The sequence below is a fragment of the Petromyzon marinus genome, chromosome 54 (genome assembly GCF_048934315.1).
Source record: "Petromyzon marinus isolate PM22_M1 ecotype Great Lakes invasive population chromosome 54, UKy_Petmar_22M1.pri1.0, whole genome shotgun sequence".
Classification (NCBI taxonomy): domain Eukaryota; kingdom Metazoa; phylum Chordata; class Hyperoartia; order Petromyzontiformes; family Petromyzontidae; genus Petromyzon; species Petromyzon marinus.
The window spans coordinates 9886003-9911001 of NC_133720.1; the positions used below are offsets into that span (position 1 = coordinate 9886003).

A 24999-nucleotide genomic window follows, 5' to 3' on the forward strand; every position below is an offset into this window, starting at 1 on the left:
TGACTGTTGTGTTAGCCGACTCTCTTTGTTGTATTGCATTGTATTTCTATGTTTACTAGGCTTGTTTTCTCTTTCATTCCTACCTGATGATGATTGCTTGTGTTGCAATCGAAACGTCGTATGCTATTATGTAATTTATTGTTCTTTCTACGTGACTTTACCGAAAGAACCAAAGAGTAATTCCTGCAGTCACGAAAGCTCCAAATAAAGTTTTTTTTTAATTTGTTGCATAACCATCCTAGACGTGGTGACGTCACCTCCCCCGGCTTTTGAAACTGCGACGCGCAGACGTCACGTCTGGAGATATCGGCGTAGTGACGTCACCGCGCTTGGGTATATCAGCGTAGTGACGTCACCACGCCTTGATCTAGTGGCGTAACGGCGTCACCGCGCCTGCCTAAATTAGCGTAATGACGTAACCACGACAGGAGATATCGGCGTAGTGATGTCACGGCGCAGATTTCCCAAAGCGATGGCCGAGGAGGTGGTGGAGGCGCGGTGAGGTTGCGCGTGAATGTTTAAATCTTTACCTTGTCGTTTCAAAGGCTTTTAAATTCACCTCAACGCCGGCTCCTTTCCTTAAACCCATGGGCGCCCGTGTGTTAATGTCGCGGTTTGTGTTTCCGTTTTCTTTGTGCGGTTTTCTTGGGGGTAGTGGTTGGTGGGTTAAAAGTTGCGTAGTGTGTGGGATGTTTAACGCAGAGGGGTCGCTGTTGGTGCTGTTGATGGCGATGCCTGTTGCACAACACTGTTGTCCGACGGTGGTCGAGCCGGGCCACAGTCCACGATGCGTGGCAACGGCGGCGGTCGTCGTGGCGAGCGCGACCCGAGGCCGAGTCCCTCTCGAGCGGCCGCCGGCGACGGTGAATTTGGAACTGGTCCTGGGCCTCTCCTAGATCGACTCGGGCTCGCATGAAGCGCGCGTTACCGGGTGCGGTGCTTTGTACATTCGGTAGCAACATTGCGGGGGGGGGGGGGGGGAGACAAAGGCGGCCAGGCGTGGTGCGGCTCATTCACCTCCTCGGGTGTCTTCCCCTGCCGGGATGACTGAACAGGCTCGCCAAGAGCACTTAGCCCACAGCAGTCTGTTAAAGCCTTACACGGGGGACCTTGGTAATGGTGAATAGTTCGCTGGAATTGCATGTGTATGTGTGTGTGCCGTGTGTGTGTCGTGTCTGTGTCGTGTCTGTATGTGTGGTGTTCGTTTGTGTGTCGTGTCTGTATGTGTTGTGTATGTGTGTCTGTGTTGTGTATGTGTGTCGTGTCTGTATGTATGTGTTGTGTGTCGTGTCTGTATGTATCTGTGTTGTGTGTCGTGTCTGTATGTATCTGTGTTGTGTGTCGTGTCTGTATGTATCTCTGTGTTGTGTGGCGTGTCTGTATGTATCTATGTGTTGTGTGGCGTTTCTGTATGTATCTATGTGTTGTGTGGCGTGTCTGTATGTATATCCTCCTCGCACAGGACTCGAACCGGGTCTCTTGTTGCTGTGAGGCACAGAGCGTCAGGGGGGGGGGCTCGACTGAGCGCTCCTCTGGCTGTGGCGATTGTGTTGTAAACGCTTTATTAGATTATAATTAAGCGTGCGGCAGCTATTATGCAACTTCGCTGTCTCGACCACGCATTCATGAGATTCGTTTTACTTTTGAAAGAGTGTTATTTTTTAATGAACGAGCGGATTGCAGTGTTGTTACATAAGCTCGGTGGTTGATATTTTATCGTGTAAGGCCCACTTTCCCATAAACGACCTGCCTGCCACAAATGATAGTTCAACGGAGTGGCTTATCATAATGTGGACATCTGTAGCAACCAAATACTCGAAACGCGTGATGCTGATTCTAAATGTGGAGGGAAAACCGCGCGATCTGGGAGAGAGACACCGCTAACTCCAAAATATTACAGCAGCAGGCGTCGTCAGGGTCGGAATCTAATCCACGACCTCCTGTGTGTACCAGGCGTAGGAGTTAACATCTCGCGCTGTTCAATAATGTTTGTCTTGTGGCGGAGACTGGAACCCACCAGGGCAATGTCGATTTTTCCCGCATTTGGCTCCGGACCGTAAAGTTGGCGAACTCTGCCCTGTTTCCGGTGTGATCGAACGCACTTCAACGTTTTTAATGCATTAGCCTCTTGCGGTGATCTTCGGACAAGGCATACAGGTCCAATATTTTGGTGAATTTTCTCTTGAGTTTATCTGCTCGACCAGGGGTCGGGCAAACAAACTAAACAAGAAGAGGCAATACATTTTCTGCCAATTCGGTACCAAAAAAAAAACCCTCGATATTTCCCGAGCCGCGGTGCGTGTGAATATAACGTCACGAAGCAAGTCCTTGAAAGGGTCTCATTAGGCGGCTCCCGATCCACAGGTTGCCCCGGCCCCGCTGTGTTAGACGATTGGCCTATAACAAGCTAATACACTGACACCGCCCACCCAACCACTAAACCCACCGTGTATAATGATGTTCGTTTTTACACGCTTTCATTTTTTCTCCGTGCGTGTTTGGTGGTTGCTGCTAGGTTGCACAGTACCGTACAACCATTGGGAGCTATCGATTTTTTTTACAGGGCCGTGACGAGCTCATAAACCCACACATCTGGTGATGTTGCTGGGCTGGCATTGGTGTGGAAAGCACAATTAACACACACAAACCTCAATGTGTGCGTGTGTACAGGATGTGCTTTGGGGGAAGGTCATTGGCCCAAGCGTCGCCTATTGTATGTGGTTTTTGGGGAGGGGGTGGGTGGTGTTAGTTGAGCTACATGTGTATGGAACTGTGTGCCTTGGCTTGTTACATTCCAATGAGTTTTAAACGTCAAGAAGCCGGAGTGTTACAATTTCAAGTGCCAATTGATTTAATTTTTCACTTTCACGTTATTCATGTTTGTTTTGACTCTTTTAACTGGACGAATGGCAAACTTAAAGTGCATTGTTCTTAACTTGAGGTCAACAAACATAACGTGCTTGTGTCTCCTATGTGTTGACTTATAGGTCAGATCTGATGGTCTTTAATTAATTATTTTGGGGGGAATTGCCATCAATTCATCACACCGTTACGTAGCCAACCGTGCTAACTCGTGAGATTGGCTTCTGTTGATGCTACTATAACTGTAACATGCTATTATAGTAATCAGTTCAGGTTCAAGCGTATAAAATCATTCTTTGAGGGTTGAAATATTTCACAATCTGCTGCTGTAATGAGCATTGAGGGTAGTGCTCATCTCCTGTTTACAGTCCTGAGCCTTTTGCCGTGGGAAAGTCTCTCAACAGGACAACCACAGTTGTGACTTAACAAAGTGCTATTTATTTCACTGACTAAAACTAAACTATTTTTTTATTTTACCAGGTAAGGCCCCACTGAGCTATTTAACTTTTTTTCAGAAGCGATCTACCCACAAAGGATAGCTCAACGAAGTGGCTAATCACCGTAGCACCCATGATGACCCCGGAGGGAAGACGGGCTGATTCAACCCCCAACCAGGATTTTAACTCTCGTGATCTTTTCGATAGCGTGTCGCTTTCTCGACCGCTGAGCGACTACGTGGCCCCCAGCTGGTTTGATGCATCCCTACGAAATTGGTCGTAGGGGCACGGAAAATCCCGTTTAGCCAGTTACCCAACTTGTTGTGGGGAATCGGCACAGAACAAAGCAACAACAACATCAAAGTGATACTCTCAGAGGAATGGGAAATGTCGGACGTACGAAATGCACTACAATATAACATTAACAAAATAAACAGGCATATATATTCTTGGTTCTTTCGGTAAAGTCACGTTGAAGGGAAACAATAAAATATATATAAAACAATTTTATATTATTGTTTCCCTTCAACGTGACTTTACCGAAAGAACCAAGAATATGAATCACTGCAGTCACGAAAGCTTTAAATCAAAATGTAAACAGGCATATTTAAAGAAAAACTCCTTTAAAAAAGTTTTTTTTAAACAACGGTTTTATAAACAACTTCGTTTAACTCACGGTCGAGAAGTACGTCAATGATGCGGTGCCTGCTCCCACATCAACGCTTACTTGAATTAATTGATAACTTTATAAATGAATCTTCAATGTACAACTTTTGTTTGCGTGGAGTGAGGGTGCTCGTAACTCGTTGACACGGAGAGTGCGCGCGGCGCCTGAGACACGCGGCGCCTGAGACACGCGGCGCCTGAGACACGCGGCGCCTGAGACACGCGGCGCCTGAGACACGCGGCGCCTGAGACACGCGGCGCCTGAGACACGCGGCGCCTGAGACACGCGGCGCCTGAGACACGCGGCGCCTGAGACACGCGGCGCCTGAGACACGCGGCGCCTGAGACACGCGGCGCCTGAGACACGCGGCGCCTGAGACACGCGGCGCCTGAGACACGCGGCGCCTGAGACACGCGGCGCCTGAGACACGCGGCGCCTGAGACACGCGGCGCCTGAGACACGCGGCGCCTGAGACACGCGGCGCCTGCTTCTTGGGCGAGGCGATTCGAGAGTTTAGGGACTGCGTTGTTTTCTATCTACACAAATATATATAAATAATAAGGCGTCCATACAAAATGTTAATTGCTTTAAAGTAGCTGATTAATTGATGGCGATTTTGATACAGGCATGCATTTTCACCGGATCTGAGTGGACTACAGGAAGTAGACTAAATTTTGATTACAAGATTTGGCCATGACACAGGAATCAAGTTAAGTAAAACCGTCGAAAAACAGGCATATTCCAGGAGAAACAAGGATGAGGCAGTGAATGGTCCAATAGGAGATGTGCGCGGGCGAAGTGAACACAATGGAAGAAAGTCAGACCGGTGATCTATTGGTAGAGACTGGGGTGTGACCAGTGTATGTCGGACAAACAAAACTGGGTTGGAACTCTGGTTATCAATGAATCATCTCTTCCAAAAGCAATGGAGTCAATAATTGAATCCAGTTGAATCTTCGCAACAATCGCGCATGCACAAACATTCAAACAGCACATGACGCGTTCCCCGGAAGCCCCAATCAAGGACTGGAAGCAAGGCTCCTCAGGCATTGGCCGTGGTGCATTGGAACATAGTTTCACAAACACACGAGGCTGGACTTCTTTATTATTGGCTTTTATTTGACTTATTGATGATGCTAAAAAAGTAACATGAGAACCAACGATGGAGTTTAGCACTGTCCAGCACCTAAAGTAACAAGGGGGACACTTACTTGTTTTCAGTATTTTCCAGTTAAATTTTATCACGATCACTGCTTGGCGCTGCAGTGGCAGAATGTTATATCCCTTGCCTACTATGCAGGCAGTCATGGGTTCGATCTCGACCCTGACGAGGCATGTTCTCCCCTTGGTTGCGTGTATTTTTCTCAGAGTGCTCCGATTTTTCCCTCCACATTTAGAATCGACGTCACACGTTGAAGAGTATTCGGCTGCACTAAAGTTCCACACGATAAGCCACATTTGTGATAGCCAGGTTGCTTCTAAAGAAGAGCTACATAGCAGCTCAGTGGGGCCTGGCCAGGTAAAGTAAAATAAAAATACGATTGGAACACAGTGTTTCAAGCTGCGTGGCGATCATTGCCACGGTGTAAGATGTTAATAGGTTTGAATGTGAGTGGTAGCTTGGCCGGCGACGTCACGGCACCGAGCCTCTCTGCCCGCACCTTTCAATTGGAACGTGTCCGGTGGGGTGACTCTCACGTGGAGGAGCAAGTCCACCCACACGGTGGCCCGCAGATAACTGCGAGGTCGGTCGATGTCCATGATGCAACGGTCACGTGAGTTGCGTGCCAAGTTTGATAACGCTTTTATTTCCCAAGCACAGATAACGTGCTCGGTGGTCGCGAGTTGTGAAGTTCAACTTCCATTCGCGTTGCTACGTATTGCCCCGGCTTGGCTTTTTGTTCACGCCTGGCATTTCAATCGTGTTTTCGTGAGTACGTCCCGCTGGCGCGGTGGATGAAGCGCTTTGCTCGCACATTCAAGATTTCGGCCGAGGGGTCATATCAGCTCGTTGTCTTTCTGCCGCCTGATGAAAATGAGCGTAGCTTCGCGGTGTCAACAGTGGTCATCCCACAGGTGCTGACCTTTTACCATGGGAACATGTAGTTTCCACCTCCAGCTTTGGGAGAGCCAAGTAAGATGATTACCACCCAATTGCTCATGTGACTTTTGAGCGATTGGCTGTAATAAAAAAAATGAATATCCTTTTGGATGGGCAGTAAGGCAACACTGCGGATGACGAACAGAAGCAGCGTCAGGCGCTGCTCTCGCTTGGAGACTTGCCAGGCGTTCCACAGTTGTACAACTTTGCCGCAATAAACTTTAGCCTGTAGCAGTGGCAGAGAAGTGAGAGGTGCCTGCTTCCTGCGTGTGACGTTCCAGCAGGGTTGCTTTCTATTCGGATCAATCGAGTCATTGGTGTTGCGTCTGCCAAATGTTGTTTCCTACACTTTCTAAGATTTTTAACCAGCGTCTCGAAAGCAATGTGTAATTAAGCGTCGGTGAGTTATTGTTTAATATTGTTGCTTTCTCCATGCTGGGAAATCACGATTTTGTAGACTTTCAAACTGTTGGGAGTTGCTCGCTGCCGAGAGTATTAAAACTAACGACGAGCATTTTGGACATTTCACCTGGTCAAGTATGGTCAAATAACACCCCCCTCCGTAACCCACACGGCACGGGGAGGCACTCATCCAGATGTGGATTGACATAGGCGTGTACATGGTGTGGTCAAACATGTTGTATGTGTGTTGTGCTTCTTTCGCACCAATCGTCGCCAACCGTGTTAATTGGAGGTGCGGGGGAAGGACAAACTAAATACAAAACGCTGTTCTGAAAAAATGAGTTTTCAATCTAGATGATTTAAAAGTGAATGGCTCCCAGTGACTTCCTAACATCCAAAGAAAGAGCGTTCCAGACGGCCGCAGATGCGCATCTGAAAGCACGTGATTTGGTGACCGTCTTTGTTCATTGGTCAGCCAAAAGGCGCTACTGCTGCTGCTGCGAGGATCACCGAAATTAGCTTGAAGATGATTTACGTCCCTTGACGAGACCGCGTTGTGGTTCATTTGTGGCGAGCGCTTTGTGAGCGCAGCCTTGTTGGCTTTGCTTGAAGTCCTTGACAAAGAAGTTGTTTAGAAAGTTGCTTGTTTGTGGTATGCATTTGCATTCCTGCCTGCAATGTTGGTTTTATTAAACCGAGTGAAGAATGGCAGTCGGCAGTTGGGGGCGGGCAGCATGGTTGAGTAATGCGATAACATTGCCCCTGCACGCCCCCCCAAGCCCTGTCACAAGTTGTACGCTTTGCACCACAGTGGTCAACAAGGCCGGTCAGTGTCGCCAGTGCCGCTGGATTTACGTAATCGAACGGATTCCTGCTGCGCTTCGGGCGGCCCGGTTTTTTCAAGTTAAGGGGGACGGCAGTGTTGGAACACTTTTCTGCGTATCCACTTGAGCCTCTGATTTCATAACAGAATGTTGAGGAACGTTTTGAACGCGCCGGGGTAATAAACATGCTCGTTCCGGAATGTACGACACCAAAAGTGATGGGCACTGACGTGAAGAGGTCGTCTCCAATGCCAAAGGGGGGCGGGGCGCGGGTGACGGGGCGGCTGACGCGGCGACCCAACCTAGCGGAGGTAGCGCTGCCTTCGCCGCTTATTGTAGTGATTCGCGGGTTCGAATCTAGCGGGCCACCCTAGTTATTACCGTGGCTTTTTAATAACTGTACAAAGAGAGCACTGTCTTTACTCGGGAGTGGACGTTAAATGACCCCGTGACATCACTCGCGTGCCTCCTGGCCGTGGTGTATGGTTGCATCACCCCATGGGACAACTTGTGTTCACCTTACCCATGGTTCCCGCTGCACCACCGCTAAGCCAAATGTGCTGAGTCACTTGCCAGCGGGAGTCGGCAGTAGTTTTATTTTTAGACTTTTGTTCACTGGACTTGGTTCGCTTGACTTCCAATGCACATAGAAAGTTGGCTTGCCACTGCATAAGGTTTCGTATTAGGAAGGCTGCATGTCGTGTGTGTATATATAAACTCAACACATACGCCAATAAGACTGGCTGTGAAACAAAAAACTATACGTGAAGTTTCAGGCGTTGACACTTCTTCTTGCACGTAAATGTCACTATATATTTTTTTTACTAGCTGGGATGGCCCGTTACCCGGACCCAAGGGATGAGGTTGTTCATTCGTGAATGTGTGTGCGATGGGTGTTGTTGATCTACGTGTAAAAGTATACAGAAATTATTTTATTAAATCTAACAATTCAAAAAAATGAAACGACATGTATAATCACTGCCTAAAGACCTGTTTGTTACATAACATTTTTCGTATACACTTCATTCTCTTCTGAACAAAATGGGTCTTCAATCAATATGGTGGCATTTGATGATGACGTAACTCTTGACAATGCCACGTGTCATTGTCCACGAGTAAAAAGTGGCTGCGGCAAATACAATCACAAATGATGAACTGACTGTCCTTCCGCTTTGTTGATGGTGTGATTGCAAATGCAACTTGAACAGGGAACTGTCTACTTCGTAGTTGGAACGGAAAACTGGATTTGCTGCTGATCATTGTAATGCGAAGAATGAAAACTATTTTCCCATGTAGAGAGCGAGTCACAATCATCGCATCAATGCAATTTCTTGTCAATCGGCAGATTCGAAGTCTTGTTCTATTGCAGAGACCTTGTTCTCCATTGAAATTTGAAATCAACATGATTGGCGCTCCAACTTTCAAACATAGCTTGTGAGGGCGCATTCCAGTGAGTGTCAATGTGTTCAAGAAGTCTTGAGGGTAAAGTGACTGCTAAACATCTTCTGTATCCCTGACCATATCAATTGAGAGGTACTGCTGCAATTTTCCTGGCACTCTTCATCACGCTTTCGTGAATGGTGTATAAACATAGGTACGTGTTATGTACGTATGTTGAACTTATTTCGCACCGTATGTAGCCAGCCGTGCTAATCGGAGGTGCCGGGGGAAGGACAACAAACTAAACATATAGAGCAGTTCTAAAGAAATTAGTTTTCAGTCTAGATGTTAAAGTGCATAGATCTAGTGGCTTCCTAATATTGGAAGGAAGAGCGTTACAGACGGCCGCAGAAGCGCACCTGAAAGCGCGCGATGGTCTAACCTTGGTTCGATGGCCAGTCAAAAGCCACTGCGAGGATGACCGGAGTTCGCATGATGACCGGAGTTCGAGTGAATGAGTGTGCGTGTCGCCCAGTTTTGCTTTGTGTGATTAGTGTGCTAACCTCTCATCCCACCAGCGAGCATAGAAAGGGTCGTTGAGGTGTGATGGTGTATTCCTGTGTAACTGCCGCCACTGCTGCCAGTCTTGGGCTACGGTCATTTTTGTTATTTAAAACAGCTGCTTGGCTGAATGGGCCTCACCAGATGATATAATAAGTTGGAATCAAACGAGCATGCCTAGTTTGTATGTATGTTGAACATCTTTCGCACAGCACGTAGCCAACCATGCTTATCGGAGGAGCCGGGGCGGGGGGGGGACAACAATCTAAACGCAAAAAGCAGTTCTAAAGAAATTAGTTTTCATTTTTGATGATTTAAAAGTGCATAGCTCCAGCGACTTCCTCATATCGGAAGGAAGAGCATTCCAAACGGCCCCAAAAGCGCATCTGAAAGCGCGCAATGGAGTGACCGTCTTTGTTCGACTGCCAGCCAAAACCCCTGCTGTGAGGATGACCGGAGTACACGTGATGGATTATGCTCCTTGACGAGATCAGCAGAGTGTCGTGGTTCATTTGTTGCAAGCAACATTGTTTATATTTTGCTGTGGGTCGCAGGTCTGGCTGGCTGTCGGGGTGGCTGCCCTCGTGGAGCCCAACCTCCAACGGGCTGCTCAAGGTGGCCGAGGAAAAGGTCCTCCAATGTAAGCGCGCACCCTGGCTCTGCTTGTGGCACGCGAGCGATTTCCACGGTGACCTTGACCGTCACCCCGTCGGATATTTTGACATCGTCCTATCCTCCGTGAGATGGAACAATCTCGTTTGCGCAGCTGCCCGTAAGACCGGGGGTGGCTGATGCGGTGGGAGATTTCGACCAATACTTTGGGAAGAGCGGTGGTGCAGTGGTTAACACCGATTTGTTCTGTACACCCCGCCACCTGCAATTTATTTATAGCCATGGCTAATGCGAGTGGCGATTGGAATCTGAACTAATCCTGTGCCACCCCTTTCCCAAACCTGGACTCGCTCGCGTGGTAAAGGGATGGTCAGGCAATGACCGTGACCAGCACAGCATGGAGAAGCCTTTACATATCAGCAGGTTGCCAAAGGGCTGTTAAGTATTAAACTATTAAACATACTGAGCTCTGTTGCTCTTCGTTGTAAACTAGTACTGACCAAATTACGTTTCGTTGGCTCTGCTGTCAGCCCGCCTCCCTGCAAAACACGCGCACATAATGCAGGTTATGATTTTATTAAGTGCAGCTGTTTCCACAGTCAATGTGGAGTGTTATGGCACAGGGCAGAACAGCAACTTCTCAATAATGAATTACTTGTTTGTGTTGTGTATTACTGTATGTAGTTTTGCGTAAAACTTGGACCGACATTTCGCAGAGAGTGGCCTTGCCTATGAAGACCGGAGAGTTTACTTGAGTTGATTTAAATTTTGACTTCAGGGATTCATATTCCTGGTTCTTTCGGTAAAGTCACGTAGAAGGGAAACAATAAAATAATTAAAATATAAAACACTAAAGATTCTCAAGACGTTTCGACTGCAACACAAGCAATCATCAGGTGGGAAAACCACAGCAAGAAAATTGCTGTGGTTTTCACCTCAGGTAAACTCTCCGGTCTTTATAGGTAAGGCCACTCTGCGAAATGTCGGTCCAAGTTTTACCACAGCAAGAAAATTGCTGTGGTTTTCACACCTGATGATGATTGCTTGTGTTGCAGTCGAAACGTCGTGATAATTTTATTGTTTTATGTTTTTATTATTTTATTGTTTCCCTTCTGTGACTTTACCGAAAGAACCAAGAATATGAGATGATTTAAGCAAGTCTGACTAATAAGGATATCGAAACCGATCTCGAGGTTGCTTGAATTAAACCAAACCTGCTGATAAGATAATACCTGTCAGCCCCTTATCAGTGCCTACCTTATTGGTCACCCCGTGCCTACAAAGTTCCATCACAAGGGAGAAACACAAAAAATAGACAAACTAAAAAAATGGCCCGTATTGAAACGGCTGTATGCCGTATGGACCTGAAAACTCACTTTCCCTGTACAATAATACGGGTAAACTGTATGGGTTGACAGGTATGTATGATTCAGTGCCAGAAGGTTTTGTGGAAATAGATGTTCTCAAGCTGTGATAAGCGATTCCCTATTTTACCCTTGTGATTTACTGCAAGAACGCATAAAGGTGTGGAGGATTTTGGTTACGCAATCAGAAGGTGTTGAGGTCAGGCCCTCGTAGGGGTGGTAACTTGGTTGTATGGGAATGTTTATCGACACTAATTTGGCTCGTCGCACACACTTACTAAACGTAAGCGAGCGTATTATTAAAGATGGGACTTGGGCAGATGCAGCGTGTGAGAAAATGTGGAAAAAAATAAAAATGAATAGGACTTAAGGAAATGTAGTGATTTCAAAAAAGAAGTATTATGTAGGAAAAATGGATGAAGATGAAGTGACTGTGCCTGCCGTGCTCCCGTCAGCAGTAAGGTAGTGAATGTGTTAATTTGTAGTGGTGAAACCATGGTGGAAATTCCACATTTCCATTGCAGAGGCCATGCTCCCATGATGCAACCACTGGTAACGTTCCACACGGTGGCACTTGTTTAGGCAACTCGGAGAGATGGAATGTGATTAAAAGTTCACATTTGCTGCCAGTTTTGCTTATTAAGTCCATTTGTGCTTCGGGACCTGTTTTGTACGTGTGTGAGGCGCGATATCAAGTCATAAATTACGGTGATGGGGTGCTGCAGTGGCGAGTTGTTAACTACCTCGCCTGGTATGAAGGAGGTTGTGGGTTCCATCCTGACCCTGATGACGCCTGCTGTTTATTTGGAGTTTGCATGTTCTTCCCGTGGTCACATGGATTTTTATCTGGGTCCTCCGGTTTTCCCCCTCATTTAGAATCGACATGCGTTTCGAGTATTTGGCTGCTATAAATTTCCACGTGATGACAAGACACTTTTGTTGAGCTCTCGTTTGTGGCCAGGTTCATTCTGAAGTAGAGCTATATAGAGCTATATAGCTCACTGGGCCTTTGTTAAAATAAGTTTAGTTTATGGAGTCGGGATTCTACCATCATTTTAAAGTAACTTACAAGTCCATTGCTTTCCAGCAAGTAAACCCATTTCCCAGTAACGTCGTTCGATAAGCAACCTCGCGCCGCGTGCTTCCAATGGGCCCCCCCTCACCCACTCTCACTCCGCTCCCGTTGCCGGCGCAGGCTTAAAGAGCAAGTGGGTGGGCCGCTACGTGGACGTGCTGGACGAGGACCGCCTCTGGAGCATCACGGTGACCAATCCAGAGCTGGAGCGAAGCGGCACGGCCGACACCAGCACCCCGCTCGTGCTAGTGCACGGCTTTGGCGGCGGCGTCGGCCTCTGGGCCCTCAACCTGGACTCGATGGCCCGGCGTCGCCGCGTGCATGCATTTGACCTCCTGGGTCAGTAGTTGCGCCCCCCTTTGGCCCCCATAGCCGCCAGCCCTCTTAACCAACCAATCACTCCTCCTTCAGGTGTAGTTATTTTTTGTGATTTGCTTTGCACTCCGTCCGGTCTCTCACCCCCCACCCCGTCAGGCTTCGGTCGCAGCTCGCGCCCGACGTTTCCCATGGACGCAGCGGGCGCCGAGACGCTGTTCATAGATGCAATGGAGCGCTGGCGAGAGGAGATGGGGCTGCGGAGCTTCCAGCTGCTCGGGCACAGCCTGGGCGCGTACCTGTCGGCGGCGTACGCCCTGCAACACCCGCAGCGGTGAGACGGGGAGATGAGGTGACCCCGTGGAGAGGCGCGGGCAGTCGGTAGTCCAGTAGCACTAAGCTTAAAACTAATTTTAGGCTGCTTTTTGTGTTTAGTTTGTCTTTTCCCCGCACCTCCGATTAGCACGGTTGGCTACGTATGGTGCGAAAGAAGTTCAACGTATATGCGTATGTAGTGTGTTGTACGGAGGCACACACTGGAGTTGGAGGCAATACGTTTATTTAATAACTCCCCAACAGGGTAACTTAACTAAACGTACACTGGTTTAACTGCTAAGTGATAGCTACATAGTTAACTATGTGAGTAGCGGGTTAACTGCACGAACGGGTCGGTCAGCCTACACGCTGTCTGACCCACGATGCCGAGCAAAGACCGAAGACGACGAGACAGCAACAAGGGTTGATTCCAGAGACTAGCCCCGATCCTTGTCGGGGCTTCCCCTTTATCCCCCCGGCCTCGCCCTGCCCTGGGCCACGCCCCCTTTTGGATCATGCCAGAAGCTCTCGGCTCCCCGTCACGTGTCCCTCGAGCCCCCTATGGCCCGCTTGCACATCAACCCATGGTCTAGTGTAGAGGGGACTCCCGACATGCGTTTCCACTCCTGTGACAGTAAGTGGGGCTAAGTGCCATAGTGACACCATATTAGTCACTACACGTACAAGCCTAACCAAACTGCCAGTCCCTAGCATGAGCGCTAACCCTAATCGCACAAGCCAACCGGACACTATAGCCTACCTCCAACTCCAACCACGCGAGCCAACTAGTGGTAGAAATTCCCCATGCCTTAGATAGGGATCAAGATCATCGCTGTTGACTTCTCACAAAATGGTACATATTTTATAAACCCGGAGAGATGATGATGATGTGCTGAGTTGACCCGCAACTTGTAACCTTCCGTTTGTCGGTCAAACCATCCACCCACCCAGGCTACGAAGGCCACAATACAGATCACATGTCCGTGCCTCTAGTGAATGTGGTGTTATAAAGCCATCTGTTTCACTTGGTGTATTCGTGTGATAAGAATTCATTGTTTCACATTTTGTATCGGTGTTTTTGTGTTTGGCATTCGTTTCACGTGTATTAGTGTGTTTTTTTTTTGGCGGAATGTGGTGCTGATGTTCCACGTGGACAATCATATATTCACCTGCTGCACAGTACCCATGCCACAGCCTACGCATCCCCCCCGCCCTGCCAGCTGGCAACCGCCGGACTCCAGCCTGTATGGCTTCGTGTAGTCACACGGCGTGCGGCAGAAGTGCACCGATTGGGTCAACGGTCGTTGTTCGGATCATCGGGCAATGGCTGCGGCCACGGTGGCGAGATGTTGACTACCTCGCCCGGTGTACACAAGGTCGTGGGTCCAGTCCCATTACTGACACCTGTTTATTTGGAGTTTGCAAGTTCTTCTTGTAGTTGTGTGGATTTTTCACCGGTTTCTCCGGTTTTTCCCTCCACATTTAGAAACATGCGTTTGAAAGTGTTTGGCTGCTATAAGTTTCCACATGATAAGCCAATAAGTTGAGCTGTCGTTTGTGGCCAGGTCGCTTCTGAAAAATAGCTACATAGCTCAGTGGGCCTCACCTGATGAAATTTGTTTTTCTTTAAAGCTGTTACCTGTGTGTGTGCGTGCATCGCAGGGTGAAGCAGCTGATCCTGGTGGACCCGTGGGGCTTCCCCGAGCGGCCCCTTAACCCGGACCAGGAGCGGCCCGTGCCCATGTGGGTCAAGGCCATCGGCTTTGTGCTGAGCCCCTTCAACCCGCTGGCCGGCCTACGCGCTGCCGGGCCATGGGGTCAGTCTCACTCGGCGGGTCCCGCAAGACGGGGATGGGCAAAATAAACTAACACTATTTTTTTCTTAGGTAAGGGCCCACTGAGCGATGTAGCTCTTTTCAGAAGCGACCTGGCTGCCACAAATGATAGCTCAACGAAGTGACTTATTATCACATGGACATTTATAGCAGCCAAATACTCTTAAGCGCATGTTGGTTCAATATGTGGAGGACCCAGAGAAAAAATCCATGCGACCACGGGAAGAGAGACACAAATTCCAAATATACAATAGGCGTCAGGAATGGGGTCGAACTCACGACCTCCTGTATAGCAGGCAAGGTAAATTTAAATCTCTCACAAGCGATCCACTTATCCCAGGCGCCCCTTGACAGAGAGACCTTGTTAGCAGCAGTTGTACGTCACCGCCCCGCTCGAGCGCGAAACCTTACGCTGAGCGTTCCCGTTGGGTTCCAGCAGGGCCCGGCATGGTGCAGCGCTTCCGGCCGGACTTCAAGCGCAAGTTTTCCAACCTGTTTGACGACGACACCATCTGCGAGTACATCTACCACTGCAACGCGCAGACGCCCAGGTACACACGGGCACGCAGCTCTCGCCCCGCGTCACAGCCGCCGCCTGTGCCTCGCCGTACATGTCATCGTCGTCGTTATCACCGTCATCATCAGAATCAGAATCTTTATATGCACTGGAGGAATCTGGTGAGCTATGAAGCTCTTTTTCACAGGTGTCCAGTGTAGGGGCACGGGGTGAGAATGTTCCAACAAACAAACGATACAAAAGCACATGATGGGGAGTGTAAAGTATAGGAAAGGTAAGCAAATCACTATAAATAAAACGAAAATACTCTGGTTCTTTCAGTAAAATCACGTAGGTAGAAAATGTAATAATAAATCACGACGTTTCGATCGCAACACAACTGCTGTATCTTCGAAACGTCGTGATTTTATTATTTATTTTTTCTACCTACGCGACTTTACCGAAAGAACCAAAGAGTATGGATTCCTGCAGTCACAAAAACTTCAAATCAAGTTTGAAAACTAAAATATTTCATTTTACCAAGTGAGCTATTAGCTTATTTTTCAGAAACGACCTGACCACAAATGATATCTCTACGAAGTGACTCATCATGTGGAAATGTGAAGCACCCAAATTATCTAAATAATCATCAATCAGCCGTAGCCAATCCACTGCTGGATGAAGGCCTCCCCAAGCTGCCGCCGCCCCTCACAGTCCTGCGATGCAGCAATCCATCCAGCATCCGCACACAAACTGTATTCATCATCGCTCCATCTCCTTCGTAGACGTACTATCAGGCGCACTCCATTGCTCGACCGCTTCTCCATTGTCACACTTGACCATCTTCCATTGATCTCTTCCCACAACAGATCCTGCCCAGGCAATACTTATTGTTTTCTAATACTTTGGACGATGTCATAAATCTGCACGTTTTCTCTAACACGTGTCGTTCCTCTTTCTGCCTGTCATTGTAATCCCAAAAATGCGTCTCCATGCTTGTATATGGTATGCACGAGTGTTCTTCAACTGGTGTCCGTGGGCCACATGTGACTTGTGAAGCACCTCTGATTAGCACGGTTGGCTATTTACGGTGCGAAATAATTCCAACACACATTCATACATAAGAAGCCTCTGGTAGTGGCCTGCCGAGGCCACTCCCATGTCGCTCAGAGCGCCGGGCACCAGCTGCAGTCATGTTAACGACCTTGCCTGGTATACAGGAGGTCCTGAGTTCGATTCCAACCCTGATGCCTGTGTACTTGGAGTTTGCGTGTCTCTCTCCCCGTGGTCACGTGGAATTTCTGCGGGTCCTCCAGTTTTTCTCTCTGCTCTAAATTAACACACGATAAGCCACTTCGTTGAGCAATAATTTGTGGCCAGGTCGCTTCTGATAAAGAGCTACACAGCTCCGTGTGCCTCACCTAGTAAAATAAAAATAATTTAGTTTTAGTCTATTTAACAGACTGATCAGAAGCTAGCTCTGGGTGCGTGATGAACATGGGATGTGAAAGTGATTCTTTTGGAATTAAGATTTAGCTATCTTTGAATTCAGAGCAATGACCTTGGCTGTTGTTGGACGTGTAACATTATTGATGAAGACAGTCCATCAGTCTTGCTAACAACATTTTAGTGGGACAGTTGATGTCTCAGTTTGGTGTTGAGTTACACCTTCCCTTAAACATGTACCCTACACCTCGAATGAATGAGTGGCATTGCATGCCTGCATTCCACCGCTCGACTATATCTGGAAGGGGTGGTGTCAAAGGCACAGAAAAGCTCTGTTGTAATTAGTCTACCATTTAAGTAATTAATTTGAAATCGTCATTGCAAAATCAAGTTTGTGCTCGAGAGTAACATTTCACTTAGTTGTGTGTGTGTGTATGCATGTGCCTCTGTGTCTGTCTATGTGTACGTTAACGTGCACATAGCCTGGCACTAGTGCCGTGGTGACGTCACCGCCACTTAGTGACAAATGGCGGTTGTTGTCTATCTTTTTCAATGTGTGTTTATGAACATGTCTGTGCTTACGTATGTGTTTGTCGGTGCGTGTGTGTCTGTGTTTGCATACCTGCATATCTGTGTATGTGTACTTGTGTGTATGTGTATGAACATGTGTGTATACGAGTGCGAGTAGTTGGTAACCCCTCCACCTTCAATTAATTAACACTACACCATGAAAAAATATCCAACTAAGCTTGTGCCAGAGGCCCTGGGGGGGGGGGGACAGGCGTCCATGATGTCTCCTGGCCAAACCCCATTTGGCGGAGCAACGAGATTGAATCCCTACCCTCGGGGTTCCTCCAGAAACAGCAAAAAGCCACTGTGGGTGGCCACGTGGAATGTTCGAACTCTCACTGGGGAGGAGTGGCTGCCACTCCTCTATCGGGAGCTGGACCGGTACCACCTGGATCTCTGCGGTATTCAGGAAGTCCGGTGGACAGGCTCTGGCTCCTGCCATCATGAGGGGTGGACAGTCTTCTCTTTGGGACAGGAGACTGCCAAACAACAGGGTGTGGCTCTTCTTCTGAACAAAATAATGAAGGGCGTGGGAGCGTGGCAGTGAGGTGTGGGAAGCTGTAAGCCCCAGGCTACTTTGGGCTCGCCTTCCCATCAACCAGAGGCGAGGAGTGGTGGTCGTGGTTACTTATGCCCCCACCGAAGACGAACATCCGTGAAGGGATGCAGGCAAGGCCGATGAGTCAGATGCCTTCTATGACCTCCTGGCACAGGTGCTGGCTAAAGTGGCCCCTCGGGATTGTCATCTTGTTGGTCATGATGCTGACACCTGGTCTGGGCCAGATCAGCTCAATAACAATGGTAGGGGGCTGCTAGATTTTTGTGCAGCCCATGGGCTTATAATTGCCAACACGCTGTTCCGGCATCGGCACATCCACACAACATCATGGATGCATGCCGGGTCCAAGCAAGAATATCTGTTGGACTACATAGTGACGGAACAGCGGAAGCGGGCCCATGTTCTTGACACCAGGACCTACCGTGGAGCTGATCTGCCCACTGACCATCGACTTGTCATCTGTAAGATGCGCCTGCCATTCTGCCAGAGATGATTTCCTAAGCGAAATGCTGAGGAAGGGTGACATTTGTGCGCAGACTGCCCTACATGACATCAGAATAACAGTCTGGACCACTGGATGGGTTCTGCAGGATTGGAAGGATGCCCTGGTGGTCTCCCTATTTAAGAAGGGGGACCACACAGACTAACAGCTCCAGGGGCATCTCCCTCCTCAGTGGGCTGGGAAAGGTCCTGGCAAGGATTATTCTACATCGCCTTGCCAAGCACGCTGAGGAAAGGCTTGCGGAGCCGCAATGTGGTTTCAGGGAAGGGTGGTCCTGCACAGATGCCATATTTTCTGTCCGTCTGCTACAGCAGAGGTGTAGGGAATTCCAACAAGACCTACATCTATGCTTTATTGACCTGGTCAAGGCCTATTATACCATCAGTAGGCCTGGGCTCTGGACTGTTCTTCGTATTTTGGAGTCCCTGACTCTGCTCACAATCATTAAGGACCTTCCTGATGGTGAGGATGCCCAGGTAAAACTACGTGGCAGGGAGTCGGAGCCATTCCCTGTTCACCTTGGGGTGCGACAGGGATGTCCTTTGGCTCCCACGTTATTTAACATCTATTTCGACCACATAGTTTGCGAAGCCTTTGATGGCTGTACTGGAGGAATTTCCATCTGGTACAGATACAATGGGAGGCTGATTGATGCCCAGGTGCGGTCGAGGGATGGCTCCCTATTGGTCAACCATGTTATGTATGCTGATGAGCTTGGTGATTGCTGCTCATTCAGAGGAGGAGTTGGAGGCGCTGCTGCTGAACCTGGAGTGTGCCACTAAGAGGTGGGGCCTTACCATCAGCCCCACCAAAACTAAGCACCTGCTTGGGTATTTTGTACCATCAGACACTCCACCCCCACAATTCCCAATTGGTCATGGGGCAGTTGTGGAGAGAGTGGAGAGTTGCCCATACCTGGGCAGTGTGCTTATGACCGGCTCCGGTTTGACAGCAGAGGTGTTACTCCGAATCAGTCGAGCGGCATTATCTTTTCATCGGTTGCGTAACGCTGTGTGGAAACTACCTGCTTTGTCGCTCCATACAAAGCTTTAGGTCTTTTCAGCCACGGTCATGCCCTCCCTTCTCTACGCTTGCGAAACGTGGACCCCCCTAATGGAACAACTTTGCCGGTTAGAAACATTTAGGCTGGCCTGCCTACGATCCATCCTGGGTTTAACCAGGCTGGATTTTGTGAGGAGCGCACAAATCCTTGAAAGATCTGGACTAGGTCCCATCGGTGAGCTTCTCCGGCAGGCAAGGCTGTGTCTAGCTGGGTCATGTAGCCCGCATGCCCAGCCACCGCATGCCTAAACAGTTTTTGTTCGGCTGGATAGAGGGGGCTAAACAGGCACGTCACAGGATAGAGAAGAGATGGAGTGATGTGGTACAAGAGGATGTGGGGCTGAGTGGACTTGCCGATGACTGGTACCAGCGGTGTCAAGATCGGCCTCTATGGAGGGGGCTCGTGAAGGACACTGCTGCTACTGGGCAGTTGGAGGCAGTCGCCCTCCAGCAAGAACGGAGGGCAGAGGAGCGACCCTCGATAATGAGCAGAGCGCCGGGCGGCTAGACTCGGTAAATTGGCACAGTCGGAGGCACAGGTGGTGCATCGGCCAGTCATCTCAGGTAACCCATGGCACTTGGGTTTTCCCCATGACCTGCCAGCAGGCGTTCAACACTTCACGTGGCCTTAACGTGCACATAGCCTGGCACAAGCGCCATGGTGATGTCACTGCCACTTAGTGGTGAATGGCGGTTGTTGTTGTTGTAGGTGTGTCTTTATGTACGTATTTAGATTTGTCGCACCGTACATAGCCAACCGTGCTAATCGGAGGGGTGGGGAAATGACAACAAACTAAACACAAAGCAGTTCCAAAGAAAGGAATTTTCAATCGAGATTTAAAAGTGCATAATATCAGAAAGAGCATTCCAGACGGCCGCAGATTCAATGACCGTCTTTGTCTGTTTATGTAACTTTGTCTCTGTGTATGCGCTTATGTGTTCATGTGTGCGATCACACGTGCACCTGCACGCACGTGCGCGTACGCATGGTACGACCCGCAGTGGTGAGACGGCCTTCAAGGCCATGACGATCCCGTACGGCTGGGCCAAGCGGCCCATGCTGCACCGCATCGGCGACCTGGACCCGGCCATCCCCATCGCCATCATTTACGGCGCCCGCTCGTGGATCGACAGCAGCTCGGGTGGCAAGGTGGTGGAGGCGCGGCCCGGCTCACGCACGCGCCTCGTGGTGAGCGCCGCTCCCCCCCACCCCACTCCATTTCATTCTCTGCCCATCACCCCCAGACTCAATAATGATAATGTTAAACTTGGAACAACGCACAAGAGAGACCGAGTGAGAAAGAATGAATGAATGATTTGGAGACATTGGAAACCACACGCTCTGTGGTCCTAAGCTGGGACTGTTGGCCAACTCCATTAATGAATTTTTATACATGTGGGAGCAGACCTGAGTACCCGGAGAAAACGCGCGCGCACACACACACGTTAGGGGGATGCGGGTTAACACGAATCCGCGTACAGATATAAATTAATCCACTTGCTCTGTTGCCAGTTTTTAAAATCCCCCCCCTCGCTGCCTCTGTCCCACCGAACAGCATGCATGAGTAACAACCACATCACGTGTGCGGTGGCGTTAGTTGCATGGCGGTTGGTTACGGTGGAGAGCGTAGACGTGCAGTCGTGGGGGGTACGGTCGTGGGGGGTACGGTCGTGGGGGGTACGGTCGTGGGGGGTACGGTTGTGGGGGGTACAGTACGACAGCAGTCTACAACATGCGCGGGGGTTACTCATGGCAGCCCGCTCTGTGCTCGAGCCTGCTTAGCTTCTGCGATTTTAAGTTTGTTTCAAGTTGGTTTTGTTTAACCAGCTTGTGTGAACTCAAAGATCAGGATGAGTCTCATTTGTCAGTGGCCTGGGTAGGGTTCGTTTTTGATGAGACACGATGTATTCCCAGTGATTCAGTCACAGGCGCTAAAAAAGTAATTTTCACGACTTTAGTCCACCGTTAACTTTGGCTCCCCCCCCTCTTCCCCGGTTGCCAATCCTGCTTGCACCCCTGCGCGTGCGTTCACTGACTGCCTCCGTCTCGCCGCAGCAAATACGCGGAGCTGGGCACCACGTGTACGCGGACCAGCCGGAGGACTTCAACAAGATGGTGGAGCAGATTTGCGACAGCATCGACTAAATGTGGCGCAAGACCAGAGGGGTGGGGGTGACCCAGGGCAATCGAGGCCAACAACACCGGGACAACACAAATGCTGAAGTAAAGGGGGACAGGTGTGGTGGGGGTAGTGGGAGGGGGGTGGGGCATTGGGGGCAGAGGGGGCAGCGGGGGTGGACAGAGGGGGGGAGGCAGTGACCTCGTAAGGTTGGGCTGCCCTTCAGTGGCATCTCGTGGCTTCAGTTCAATCCGCGTGCATTTGGCCTGAGCGATGATTGCAGTACGACGGCAACATGTGGTAAATGCACCGGATGCCTGGCACCCACCGCTTCTGGCCACGAGAGTTTACCGCGTGAGTTTACCGCGTGAGCTTACCGCGTGAGCTTACCGCGTGAGCTTGCCGCGTGAGCTTACCGCGTGCGCGGTATGTCTGGTGGACAAAGCTCCGGTGGGCGCGAGGCCACCATCGTCGCGTTCCACTCGTCCGGTGAGTCCACCCAGAGTCACTCGGAGTCCGCGAGCCCGTCACTGGTCGCGCGCCATGGGTTCGGTCGGTTGGGTGCCTGCATTTGCCAGCGCAGGGTTTGAAGGGAACCTCTCGTTACTACACCAGCCGTTAAACCAGCGACCATCCTTGTGTCAATCGCCTCGTCATTGCTGCTGCAGGGACAGCGGCCGTTGACGGGGGGAGGCAGTTCTTCTAAGAGAGCCGTTCTCGCGCTCAAGTTAAGCTGCCAAATTTCATTGCCGGGTAAACATTTTACTCGGCCTTTCCAGATGAGGGCGCATTCAACCACTCCTTTTTCATGGAGGGGGAAAAATGTTGTTAATCGTTAGTGTATTTTTGTATTTCCCAAATTGTGCTTTGCCAGTTTAAGTTGACGATGGAGAGGTGCTTAAAAGTTGCTTCCAACTCAGGTTTGCCATCCACACCCTCCCACGTTTAATAGCTACAGGCTGCTAGGACGCAGGCGATCATTGCAAAGTCAGGGTCGGAGTTTGGATAGAGCGTTTTAATAGTGGCTACTTGTAAAACACACATACACATGTTTAACTGAAAGCTAGCTTTGGATTTTAAATTCTTAGCAAGCGAATAAATCTGGCGTATTAATTTTACAAACGCTGTAAATGCAATCTGAACAACATGCAGAAAGCAAAATACCCCAGAGTGCAGTGTGCAACGCATTTGGACCTGTTCTATAGAAGCTCGTGTGATTGGGTTGAGTGTGCAGAGCACGAGGAGTGTGACTTGTGGCTGCGGATATTCTGCTCATCATCGTAGCCCGGTCCACGGTTTGATAGAGCAGGCAGAGTAGCGCAAATTGTTCCATACCCAACACGCCGCCGAGTCAGTCCCGGGACTCGCTGTAATAGCCATCTAAAAAGGTGTCGTCAGTTGACAACAGAGCGCCGTGATGTCACCTCCTGTGACGTTCTTACAACCGAGCGCCGTATGTAAAATCCCCTGATGTTGCTTCCTGATGGAGAAAATGCATCAGAAATCTAAAAAAAACAACACTGGATGAGGCACCTCCTGTGCAGCGGAGTGCGATACGAGCGGCCGTTTTGGCTGAAGGAGAAGCTCCTTGTGTAAGGTGACTGGAGATAGAACGAAGTGTATAGTTAAAAATAATATATGATTATATAATATAATAATGTTATAATATATGCAACAGTATTGTAAAATTAGTGTAAGAACAGTAATAGAATTTTAACATTGTAATCGTGTAGCGGCATTGTCAGTAATACATACGTCTGTCAGTCACAGTATTGTTAGTAGTACAATACGTCTGTCAGTAGGGCAAAACTTACTATCCTACCAGGCAAGATGTCATTCCTTTTCACGTACCAAAATAGTCACGTCCTCGCGACTTTATTCAAATCTATGGATAGTCAGGATGGTGAGTTGGAATCAGGTCGGGGTGTGATATCGTAGTTGCCATGACCGCACTTGTTGTTCAGAGTAGCGGGTGACGCCTTCACCGTGCGACGCTCGTGGTGACAGCCGCGCAGGTGTGGCCCTGCAGGCTGTGCTCGAGTGAACGTTTGTTCTTGCGGTACGATGTGCGCCCGGCTTCATCTCGACCTTGTCCTGGAGGTTCGAGGGAAGTCTCGAGACGAAAGCTCGCTGCATCGTGGCCACTCGTTGTCTTGCTTGCGACACCAGCGCGCCGATTTGTGAGAACCGTCAACCCTTCAAATTGTACTCGAATCTCAAGGTGCCAATTGCACTTCGAATAGCTTCTCAGCGGCGATGCGTGCTTGGATTGGGGTGCCACTCGGGGTTACTTTGTTTGCAAGGAATGGAAAAGTTATGAAAAGGACTTAAACGTACTCTATCGGCAACGTGGGCTCGTTGAGTTACCAGCCATCTCCGGGAATTGGCATCTGTGGTTGAGTGGCAAGGATCAATCCTGTACCGAGATCTGGTACTGGTATTGTAGTGAGCTTTATTTCAGTACACTGCAAAGTTTTGATTGGTCTAGGCCAGGGGTCGGTAACAAAAATAACAAGAAACATTTTTTTCGAATTGAGTACAAAACTCAATATTTCAAGAGCCACAACGCATGCACACATACATGCACACATACATACACACATACGTGCACACATACATATGTTATGTTACGAAACAGTCCATAAAGAGCTGCAGGTTGCTGACCCTTGGCCTAGGCTGACAGAGAAATATGCCCGGGCTTGGTCTGTAGAAAATTTGGCAGCCTATTATAAAAGAAAGTTAATCGGTGAATCAGCGATTGGCTACGCGACTTGTAGGGATCGGCATTTGCCGCCGGGCCACTTGGTTTGTCAGGAATTGACGTGAATCACGGAGCGATTGCCTTCTCCCCTCACCTTCTACACTGCTTCACGCTCACCTCGTGGTGAAAGCAGCCCGTGCACACGCTCTCCCCGGAGCCCTCGGTCGCGCACTGGTCCCCGTAGCATCCCTCGTGTGACGAGCTTGCGTTTTCCCCCGAAATGCAGCGACGTCGCAGTCCCCGCTAGTGTCTTCCGTCATCGGTTTGTGTATGAACACGCAAGTCCCAAGGAGCAGCCCTTGTGAATTCCTTGCTAAATGCCACTGCTCGCAGAAGTGCCCTCCACTAATGGGAGCCACGAGAGAGCTTTGTCGACGTCTTGTTAAATCCGCGTGGGACTGCTGAAGAGTTGTTGACGAGTTCACAGCAGCCACCACTGTTTTATGCACGTACACTGCTGTTGGTATAGCCTTGAGCCTTCGGTAAACATTGGGTTTTGTAATACCATTTTTGATTTTTATGTAAGGGAAATGCCAGATTCATATACGTTAGGGTGGATTTTTTTAGGACGTCATTAATTAGGGTGTTAGTGGCATTTTGCGTAATTTTAGTTAATGTTGCCAACTGCCTACAGAGGTTTACGTTTTTTTTATTCTGACAGTTAAGACTTAAGGACGTTTTACAGCCGTGTAAGTTTCTTTAAAAAAAAATATTCTCCCTGCGACTGTTACCA

General features: G+C 49.2%; 1 protein-coding gene across 2 annotated transcripts; it reads left to right on the plus strand.

Annotated features, from left to right (window-relative positions):
* Positions 1-418: 418 nt before the first annotated feature.
* On the plus strand, positions 419-21628 carry ABHD4 (abhydrolase domain containing 4, N-acyl phospholipase B). 2 transcript variants are annotated; one of them, XM_032974791.2, is made up of 8 exons: positions 419-498; positions 9789-9874; positions 12406-12624; positions 12760-12934; positions 14578-14732; positions 15187-15301; positions 20388-20574; positions 21442-21628. In XM_032974791.2, the coding sequence occupies exons 1-8, from the start codon at positions 446-448 to the stop codon at positions 21529-21531; spliced, it is 1080 nt and encodes a 359-aa protein (XP_032830682.1). In that variant the 5' UTR covers positions 419-445; the 3' UTR covers positions 21532-21628. The 2 variants fall into 2 exon arrangements, with proteins under 2 accessions (XP_032830682.1, XP_032830681.2); XM_032974790.2 differs by having other exon boundaries at positions 15190-15301.
* The last annotated feature ends 3371 nt before the right edge of the window (positions 21629-24999 follow it).